Source organism: Pan paniscus, chromosome 20 (assembly GCF_029289425.2).
Source record: "Pan paniscus chromosome 20, NHGRI_mPanPan1-v2.0_pri, whole genome shotgun sequence".
Classification (NCBI taxonomy): Eukaryota; Metazoa; Chordata; class Mammalia; order Primates; family Hominidae; genus Pan; species Pan paniscus.
Genome location: NC_073269.2, coordinates 60,320,766 through 60,331,658, shown reverse-complemented (window position 1 = coordinate 60,331,658; position 10,893 = coordinate 60,320,766). Strand labels below are relative to the sequence as shown.

Below are 10,893 nucleotides of genomic sequence, written 5' to 3'. Positions count from 1 at the left end.
CACCCTCACAACCCTACTCTGACTTGGTGAGATTTCAAGAGGAGAAGGGGCACCCTAGTCTTGAAGGGACTTCACTCCACAGCCAAGCCCTGGTCTATCAGGAAATCTCAGGGGTCAGGATGCTCCCAGGCAGGGGAGGACCTGCTCAGGCTTCAGGGGCAAATCTCTCACAGGGAACTCTCTTCCAGGGCTGAGTCTGAGCTTCAGGACCCATGTGCAGGCAGGTGAGTCTGTCCCCAGCAGTCCCGGGTCGCTCCTGCTCACTGGGGACAACGGGCCACCCCCAGCCACCTGGGGAGGGAGAACAGCATCTCTGAGCTGACTGATGGGGACATCTGGGCGGGTCTTGGGACTGACAGCTGGGATTTGAGGGATGCATTAGTATCTTGGGACCCAACCTGTGATTTCATTTCAAGGCTCCTCACTAAACCCACCACCTGGACTGAGCCAGACTGTGTGATCCCTGGGAGGAGGCCTGTGACCACCTGGTGTCAGGGTACCCTGGAGCCCCAAGAGCACCAGCTGGATAAAGAGGGAAGCTCAGTGTCACAGAACATTCGGGAAACCACTGGGGCCTGGGAACAAGACCGGGACTCATATCTCACACAAGCCAGAGCACAATGCAGAGAACTGTCACTGTTATTATCAAAGTGCCACAGGTCGGTCAGGGCACAGTGACCCCCCTGGAGCTGGTGGTGACAGGTGAGAGGACACTCAAGGGGTCCAGCCGCAGGCTCTGTCCTCAGGAAGGGGGTCACTTGCGCCCTGACTTTACTGTCTTTTAGGGATGTCCCATAAAGGGGCAGAAGCGCTGAAGCTCTCAACCTCTGGGTGGCGCCTGCATATTGTGCAGAACCTTCTGCAAACCAGGCTTGAGTCTTCACTTTCTCTGTCAACGGAGCATAGAGAAATCCCCATGAGATTATAGGTGCAGGCTGGAAGGCAGAAGGTTGTGTAGCAGGGACAGGAACCATGGGCATTTGGCCCCCTGCTTTGTGTAAATTGCTCACACTCTCAGGGCCTGAGTGGACATGATCTTATTATACAGCTTGCATCGGCTAACACACACTTCACATTTTATGGTACCTTGGTGACCTGTGCCCAAGCATCCAGTCTCTCCTAAGGCTCAATAATGGAAAAAAATATATTATTTTCCTTTTTTTTTGAGATGGAGTCTCACCCTTCTTGCACAGGCTAGAGTGCAGTGGCATGATCTCGGCTCACTGCAATCTCCGCCTCCTGGGTTCAAGTGACTCTCCTGCCTCAGCCTCCCAAGTAGCTGGGATTACAGGCAGGTGCCACCATGCCCGGCTAATTTTTTTATTTTTAGTGGAGACAGGGGTTTCACCATGTTGGCCGGGCTGGTCTCGAACTCCTGACCTCAGGTGATCTGCCCACCTTGGTCTCCCAAAGTGCTGGGATTACAGGCATGAGCCACTGTGCCCGGCAAAAAAAAATATGTGTTTTTCAAAAGGAGACTAGCTATCTGTGAATGATGATAGGATTTTGCTCCACAATCCTAAGTGTCTAAGCCCCAATTCACCTATAGGAAGGAGCTTGTCAAAACCTCCAAACAGCATCTCGATCTGCCACTGACACTTCAAGCACCATCTGTTCCACTGGATCATATGGCCCAGGTGGCAGAAGAGCTTGTGCAGGACCTGGATCTGTTGCAGAGCCTTCCCCTATTCCACACCCCACTGAAAACTTTTTTTTTTTTTTTTGAGATGGAGTCTCGCAGTGTTGCCCAGGCTGGAATGCAATGGGACAATCTCGGCTCACTGCAACCTCTGCCTCCCAGGTTCAAGCAGTTCTCCTGCCTCAGCCTCCTGAGTAGCTGGGATTACAGGCGCCCGCTACCATGCCTGGCTAATTTTTTGTATTTTTAGTAGAGACGGAGTTTTGCCATGTTGGTCAGACTGGTCTCGAGCTCCTGACCTCATGATCCGCCCACCTCGGCCTCCCAAAGTGCTGGGATTACAGGCATGAGCCACTGCACCCGGCCTCCTTTTGAGTCACTTAGTAAATGGGCTAATGGAGCACACCCACATGAGAAATATGTTGCTTTCAAAATCCAAGAGGTAGGGCCGGGCACGGTGGCTCACGCCTGTAATCCTAGCACTTTGGGAGGCCGAGGTGGGCGGATCATGCAGTCAGGAGTTCGAGACCAGCCTGACCAACATGGTGAAACCTTGTCTCTACTAAAAATACAAAAATTAGCTGGGCGTGAGGGTGGGCACCTGTAATCCCAGCTACTAGAGAGGCTGAGGCAGGAGAATCGCTTGAAATCGGTTGCAGTGAGCCCAGATTGTGCCACTGCACTCCAGCCTGGGCAAAAAAAGCAAAATTCTGTCTCAGAAAAAAAAAAAAAAAAACCCAAGAGGCTTACTAGTTATCATGGTTCTTTTGGTTGTAGGAAGGGCCAGATGCAACAACTTACCTTTTGCTTTAGAAGTTATATCTCAACATTTTCCATATCAGTGGACTCAGAAATTGTGTTGAGGCAGAAGGCTCCAATATTTTTGTGGAATTTATTTCTCACCCTCTGTCATGCAAATGTGTTACTAATAAATTTGGACTAGGTGCTACTTCTTGCTTTCCTGGTCCAAATAGCATAATTTCTTTTTTTAACTTTATTTTATTTTTATTTTTGATATTTAATTTTATTTTATGTTCTGGGATATATGTGCAGGACCTGCAGGTTTGTTACAGAAGTAAACAAATGTGTGCTGTGGTGGTTTGTTGCACCCATCAGCCCATCACCTAGGTATTAAACCCCGCACCCATTAGTTATTTATCCTGAGGCTCTTCCTCCCTTCTTCCCCCCAGTAGGCCCAAGTGTGTGTTGTTTCCATTCCTGTGTCCATGTGTTCTCATTGTTCAGCTCCCACTTATGAATGAGAACATGCAGTGTTTGGTTTTCGGTTCCTGTGTTTGTTTGCTGAGGATAATGGCTTCCAGCTCCATCCATGTCCCTGCAAAGGACATGATCTCATTCCTTTTTATGGCTGCATAGTATTCCATGGTGTATATGTACCACAGTATCTTTATCCAGTCTGTCATTGATGGGCATTCCAACCAGCATAATTTTATCAATGTAATGATTCAGTCTAACATTTTATGAAAGGAGATGATAATGATGATTATGGTGAGAACTAAACTATGGGATAGAACTAAACAGTTGGTATGTGCCTGAGGTAGGACAGTGAATGTATATTGCTGGCTGTGCCTGCTCAAGGAAAATGGTTTCTGGTGGTCTTTATTAGCAGTGCTGGATAAGAAAGCATGGTGGCTCACGCATGTAATCCCAGCACTTTGGGAGGCCAAGGCAGGAGGATCACTTGAGGTTAGGAGTTCGAGACCAGCCTGGTCAACATGATGAAACCCCACCTCTACTAAAAATACAAAAATTAGCCTGGCATGATGGCGGGTGCCTGTAATCCCAGCTACTTGGGAGGCTGAGATAGGAGAATTGCTTGAACCAGGGAGGCGGAGGTTGCAGTGAACCGAGATCACGCCATTGCACTCCAGCCTGGGCAACAAGAATGAAACTCTGTCTCAAAAAATAGAAGAACAAGAAGGAGAAGGAGAGGGAGAAGGAGAGGGAGAGGGAGAGGGAGAGGGAGAAGGAGAAGGAGAGGGAGAAGGAGAGGGAGAGGGAGAAGGAGAAGGAGGAGAAGGAGAAGAAGGAGGAGGAGGAGAGTGTGGAGGAGGAGGAGGAGGAGGAGGGTGCCACTGCACTCCAGCCTGGGCAACAGAGTGAGACTGCATCTCAAAAAAAAAAAAAAAGAAAAGAAAAGAAAGATCTTCTAGACTCTTCCAATTTAGATGAGCCCGTCTTGAATGACAACTCCTCTCTAACATTTTAACCTTCCTAAACATTTGAATCTCTTTCTCTGTAGTAAACCAAGGCAGATCTGGCATGTTGAGTCTAATCACTTTGGGCCACCTTTGGTGGAAACCTCCACCCTAATGACCCCTTGACGGTCCCAGGCACCTGTGGCGACTCACCTCTGGCCTCTGTTATTTAATGTGGATCCATCTACACTTGGGGACTTCCACGCCTCTTTTTCTGCTCATGACATTGATGTTCTGCATATTTCGGAAATACTGCATGTCCATTTCTCCATTAGGGATCTCAGATGTGAGATCTTGAGAGAACACATCAATCATCCAACGCTATGATCCTATCATATCCCGAACACTTCATGTGCTGACCTGGTCTGGAAATGAAGCACAGATGAGCCTCTCCCATGTGTCAGGAACCACTGACCCCACAACCACTGTGACCAGTGGGATTTGTGACAACAAGCTGCAAAGGAAGAAACTGAGGCTCAGAGATGGTTCATTACCGCCCGAGGTCACGTAGGCAGTGAATGATAACCAGTCTTTGAATAAATATCAGCTTCCTCCCCCACTCCCCAAATCAAAGCTCAAATATAAGTCATTGTTCCCAAAACGTTGAACAGGGATTGAGGTGCAGAGGGATGGCCAAGGATGCAACGGGCACTGAGGAGGCAGGAAAGACTCAGAGGTTTGTTCCCAGGGACGTCAGGGGTGGACGCTGTAGCCAAAAAAAAAGGGGGGGGAATTTAAAAAAAAGGGGGGGATTACTGTTGATTAGAAAGAAAACCTATAGTCCAGGGCCACAAAGAGGGTCATGACTTCCTCTCTTTATTCCCTGCATTTCTCCTCTGTTCTCACTGCCACACGCAGCTCAGCCTGGGCTGCACAGCCAGGTGTCAGGTGCGTCTCTGCTGATCTGAGTCTACCCTGCAGCATGGACCTGCATCTTCCCTGAAGGATCTCCGGGGCTGGAGGGACGACTGCCATGGTAAGGACCCCACAATGCTGAGCTGATGGATGGGCTGAGGGAGGGAGGGAGACCTTGAGGGAGGCTGTGAGAGGGAGGAGGTCGCCCTCACCGGAAAGGGGCTGACTCAGGAAGGCATTGGTTCTTTTTCCTGCTGCATCCCAGGTCTTAGTGAGATGAAGGCAAGGCAGACAGACAGTGGCTGGGGTCAGGAAAGACCCCATTTCTGTCTGAAATGTCTGTAGAGGAGTTGGGCCCACCCCCACCTCAGCCCTACAGGAAAGACAGCCAGGGTCCTGGGAGGGCAGTTCCACTTCCTGTGTGGCTGCAGATGACAAAACCCCATGAGAAGAAGGACCCAGCCTCCAAGTGTCCACACCCTGTGTGTCCTCTGTCCTGCCAGCACCGAGGGCTCATCCATCCACAGAGCAGTGCAGTGGGAGGAGACGCCATGACCCCCATCCTCACGGTCCTGATCTGTCTCGGTGAGATTTGAAGAGGGAGGGAGCTTCTAACCTAGGAGGGACCTCACCCCACAGCCAAACTCTGGTCCCTAAGGAGACCCCAGGGGCTCACAAAGATCCCAGGGAGGGGAGGACCTGCCCAGGCTTCAGGGGCAAATTCCTCATAGGGAACTCTCTTCCAGGGCTGAGCCTGGACCCCAGGACCCACGTGCAGGCAGGTGAGTCTGTCCCTAGCTGTCCCAAGTCCCTCCTCCTCACCGGGGACAAGGGGCCACCCCTGTGCAGCTGGGGATGGGGAATAGCAGTTCTGGGCTGACTGATGGGGGTATCTGGAGGGTCCTGCAGCTGAGAGCTAAGATCTGTTGGGTGGGAAATGACTTAGAATCTGAACTCTGATTTCCTTCCAGGGCCCCTCCCCAAGCCCACCCTCTGGGCTGAGCCAGGCTCTGTGATCACCCAGGGGAGTCCCGTGACCCTCAGGTGTCAGGGGAGCCTGGAGACGCAGGAGTACCATCTATATAGAGAAAAGAAAACAGCACTCTGGATTACACGGATCCCACAGGAGCTTGTGAAGAAGGGCCAGTTCCCCATCCCATCCATCACCTGGGAACATGCAGGGCGGTATTGCTGTATCTATGGCAGCCACACTGCAGGCCGCTCAGAGAGCAGTGACCCCCTGGAGCTGGTGGTGACAGGTGAGCTGACACTCAGGGATCCCAGCCCCAGGCTCTGCCCTCAGGAAGGGGGTCGGCTCTCAGGGGTGTCTCCCTTTCACAGCCCAGCCCTGGGGATGACGCGGGAGGTCTGAGCCCCATTCAACACGGTGCCTCCTTCTCTCCTAGGAGCCTACAGCAAACCCACCCTCTCAGCCCTGCCCAGCCCTGTGGTGACCTCAGGAGGGAATGTGACCCTCCAGTGTGACTCACAGGTGGCATTTGATGGCTTCATTCTGTGTAAGGAAGGAGAATATGAACACCCACAATGCCTGAACTCCCATTCCCATGCCCATGGGTCATCCCGGGCCATCTTCTCCGTGGGCCCCGTGAGCCCGAGTCGCAGGTGGTCGTACAGGTGCTATGGTTATGACTCGCGTGCTCCCTATGTGTGGTCTCTACCCAGTGATCTCCTGGAGCTCCTGGTCCCAGGTGAGAAATTCACAGCATTGCCTGGAATTCCCTGAGTCTTCCTGAGTCTCCAGGCAGGTGGGGAGGAGCCGCGTCTCAGGGCAGCTCCAGGTGGGATGATGTTGGGGCGAGAGGGCTCAGGGCTCCTGGGGCCAGAGACACAGGAAGATCAGCAGTGGTGAGGCCCCGGGGGAGAGGGAAGGTTTGTGGGGAAGCCTGAGGGTCGGCTCCTGGAAACCATGAGCACCTTTTCCCAGGTGTTTCTAAGAAGCCATCACTCTCAGTGCAGCCGGGTCCTGTTGTGGCCCCTGGGGAGAAGCTGACCCTCCAGTGTGGCTCTGATGTCGGCTACGACAGATTTGTTCTGTTCAAGGAGTGGGGACGCGACTTCCTCCAGCGCCCTGGCCGGCAGCCCCAGGCTGGGCTCTCCCAGGCCAACTTCACCCTGGGCCCTGTGAGCCGCTCCTACGGGGGCCAGTACAGATGCTCCGGTGCACACAACCTCTCCTCCGAGTGGTCGGCCCCCAGCAACCCCCTGGACATCCTGATCGCAGGTGAGGAGCCCAGCGGGTTCAGTCAGGGACCCAGGCTCTGCACAGGCCCTGCCGGGGGAGCCCAGGTGGTGATGGCCGGGATGAGGTGTGGGGGTCCTAAGGGAGGGAGAGACAGAGACAGGGGTGGGTGGGGAGGGGGAGACTCAGGGAAAACAGAGGCAACCAGAGACTGAGGGTCCCAGAGAGAGGCCTGGGAAGGTCTCAGCTCAGAACAAGGTGGGGCAGCCCGTCACCCATCCTTCTTCTCTCCAGGACAGATCCGTGCCAGACCCTTCCTCTCCGTGCGGCCGGGCCCCACAGTGGCCTCAGGAGAGAACGTGACCCTGCTGTGTCAGTCACAGGGAGGGATGCACACTTTCCTTCTGACCAAGGAGGGGGCAGCTGATTCCCCGCTGCGTCTAAAATCAAAGCGCCAATCTCATAAGTACCAGGCTGAATTCCCCATGAGTCCTGTGACCTCGGCCCACGCGGGGACCTACAGGTGCTACGGCTCACTCAGCTCCAACCCCTACCTGCTGACTCACCCCAGTGACCCCCTGGAGCTCGTGGTCTCAGGTGAGGGCCCTGACCCTGTCCTCTCTGAGCTCAAAGGCTCAGCTCAGGCCCTGCCCCCAGCAGAGCTCTGGGACAATAATGAATGAGGGGAGTGAAGGGGGAGGGTCTGCAGGGGACGGTCCAGACCATGAGAGGGTAGAAATAGATGGGGATCTCCCTCCCTGGGCTCCCACCCCGAAGTCCCAGTAGAGTAAAGAGCAGGGAGGGCTGGGAGGAGACGGCGGGGCGGGGGGGTGAACCTCAGAGGAGATGAGATTAGACTGAGAGTGGAAGACGGAGGCCCCACCCGCTCCCCTCCTGATGTCTCCACCTCAGAATCGGAGCCTCTGGGTCGCAACCTCTAAGTCCTGACCCCATGGGTGACAAAAAAAAACAACGACTCCCAGCTCAAGAGAATTTTCTAGACTCATCTCAATGCTACCTCCAATATTCAGGGTCTGATTTCCAGGGAAGCAGAGGGGAGGGTGTGGTCTGCGTGGCTTCCTGGTGCTCCAGGGATGGGGCAGGTGTTCCCTCCGTGGTGTTCAGAGGGGAGGGAGGTGTCTGAGGTTCAGCATTGATGAGTGGAGCAGCGGGGTCTTTCCCCCTCCCTCAGCAGGATTCCCAGGAGCCGTCACCTCTCATGGGGGAGCCAGGGTCAGGGGAGATCAGTCAGGTGCTTGGTCTAGGAGTCAGGTGGGAGGAGCCCGGGGAGGTGGGGCTGGGTCTGTGATGGCTCAGCCTCTCCTTGGGAGGTGGAACTCCTGAAAAAGACCGTTCCCCTTGCACCTGGACTCCCCATCTCAATAAGGGGGAGCTGCCTGGATGTGACCGCCCCAAAGCCCCTTCATTTCTGACCTTCTGGGGCATCTGGGATGTGGCTCAATCCTAGACCTGCTCCCATCTCCAGCCATCTCTGGCCCTGTCCTGATTCTCCAAATAACTGAGACTTGTAAGGGTTAAAAAGCCAACAGAGATGGGAGCCGGTGCATGCAGTTTCACTCATCCCTCCTGGAACCTCAGCTTAGTAAGACAAAGCCACAATATTTTGAAACAACAAAGGTTTACAAAGCCCCACTGTTTTAGAATCTCCTGTCTTTCTTTTTTTGTTTGTTTTTTTTTTTTTTTGAGATGGAGTCTCGCTCTGTCACCCAGGCTGGAGTGCAGTGGCGCGTTCTCGGCTCACTGCAAGCTCCGTCTCCCGGGTTCACGCCATTCTCCTGCCTCAGCCTCCCGAGTACCTGGGACTACAGGCGCCCGCCACCACGCCCGGCTAATTTTTTATATTTTTAGTAGAGACAGGGTTTCACTGTGTTAACCATGATGGTCTCGATCTCCTGACCTTGTGATGTGCCCGCCTCGGCCTCCCAAAGTGCTGAGATTACAGGCGTGAGCCACCGCGCCCGGCTGTGTTTGGATGTTTTAAAGCACAATGGCCCGAGGGAAACTGACCGGGGGGCTCTCTGTGGCATGAGAAACCCGGGGGAGGTCAGCGGGAGCTACAGTGCAGCTCAGCCCTGGGCCTGGGTGGGTTCATGTCCAATGTTGTTCAATCACTGGATAATTCTAACATCTAACTAAACCTCTTTTATAGGAAAAAGAGATGCTTTAAAATTGTTAATTTAAATTTAAATCAGAAGAGGGCAATTTGGTAATAAGTTAATACGAAATACAACGAATATACTCAAACCAGCAGCTTTCTCATGGGTACTTATCTCTTGTTTAAAAAATATAAAGGAATCAAATACTTCACTTATAAGTTGTCAAAGGTGTTGAGTAATTCTTTAAATTAGATGAACATAATTTTGTAAATGTCTCCCCAAGACCCCCACCTCTCCTTGACAGGGAGGTTATATAGCCTTATATAGAATTTGTCATATAAGTTACCTCTGAATATGTCTCTTCTCCTCTGTTTTGATTCTCAGGAGCAGCTGAGACCCTCAGCCCACCACAAAACAAGTCCGACTCCAAGGCTGGTGAGTGAGGAGATGCTCGCCGTGATGACGCTGGGCACAGAGGGTCAGGTCCTGTCAAGAGGAGCTGGGTGTCCTGGGTGGACATTTGAAGAATTATATTCATTCCAACTTAAAGAATTATTCAACATCTTTAACAATGTATATGTGAAGTACTTTATTCTTTCACATTTTAAAAATAAAAGATAATTATCCATGAGAAAGCTACTTGTTTGAGTATATTCATTGTATTTCATGCTAACTCACTACCAAATTACCCCATTCTAATTGCTTTTCTATGGATCTCCTCTAATTTCCTGATAAAATGTATGCAAACCATGAGACAATGGAGATTTTACTTATTTCTATATTGCTTGCCAATATTTCTCACTTCAAATATCAATATGTATGTAACTACATCTTAAATAAATATCTAAAGTTTTACATCTATACATATTTATGTGTGGTTATGTAAGTTACATTTGAATATGTGTGTAAGTATTTCCAAGTTCATTTGATAAATATATCCATATTCTTAATATATTTGATGGCCAGGCGTGGTGACTCATGCCTGTAATCCCAGCACTTTGGGGGGCCAAGGCGGGCAGATCACCTGAGGTCAGGAGTTTGATACCAGCCTGGCCAAAATGGTAAAAGCCCATCTCTACTAAAAATACAAAAAAAAATTAGCCAGGCATGGTGGCGCGGCCCTGTAGTCCCGGATACTAGGGAGGCTGAAGCACGAGAATCACTTGAACCCGGGCGGCAGAGGTTGCAATGAACCAAGATAGTGCCACTGCACTCCAACCTGTGCGACAGAGTGAGACTCCATCTCAATAAAAATAAAAATAGGCCGGGCGCAGTGGCTCATGCCTACAATCTCAGCACTTTGGGAGGCCGAGGTGGGAGGATCATGAGGTCAGGAGTTCGAGACCAGCCTGGCCAACATGGTGAAACCCCCATCTCTACTAAAGATACAAAAAAAGTAGCCGGGCGTGGTGGCGTGCACCTGTAATCCCAGCTACTCGGGATGCTGGGGCAGGAGAATTGCTTGAACCCGGGAGGCGAAGGTTGCAGTGAGCTGAGATCACACCACTGCACTCCAGCCTGAGCAACAGAGCAAGACTCTGCCTCAATAAATAAATAAATAATAAAAATAATAAATAAATAAATAAGACATTTGATGTGGTAGGAGTTTACATGTTTGTTACTGGTCTAGATTCACCTAGATTCACACTTTGTAAAAGCAGAAATACTGATTTATGAACCTCTAATAGCACCACTATTTAGCAGACAAGATATTTTTGTGTGGGGGCCGGGGGGAAGGTATCACATCATTCTAGGTTTTCCTGATTATATGAAGAATTAGTTAATTAGATTAATTGGACAATGAAAACCCAGGTGAAGGGGAGGCAGCCCCAGACTTTCACCACTTTGTGCTTCTGACATTCG

At 51.3% G+C, this 10,893-nt stretch overlaps 1 protein-coding gene across 1 annotated transcript; it reads left to right on the top strand.

Moving 5' to 3' along the window:
* Positions 1–5,150: 5,150 nt before the first annotated feature.
* LOC100980151 (leukocyte immunoglobulin-like receptor subfamily A member 3) lies at positions 5,151–9,890 on the top strand. Its single transcript, XM_008955582.4, has 7 exons — positions 5,151–5,298; positions 5,460–5,495; positions 5,685–5,972; positions 6,120–6,422; positions 6,659–6,955; positions 7,208–7,510; positions 9,415–9,890. The coding sequence occupies exons 1-7, from the start codon at positions 5,265–5,267 to the stop codon at positions 9,471–9,473; spliced, it is 1,320 nt and encodes a 439-aa protein (XP_008953830.4). The 5' UTR covers positions 5,151–5,264; the 3' UTR covers positions 9,474–9,890.
* Positions 9,891–10,893: the final 1,003 nt, after the last annotated feature.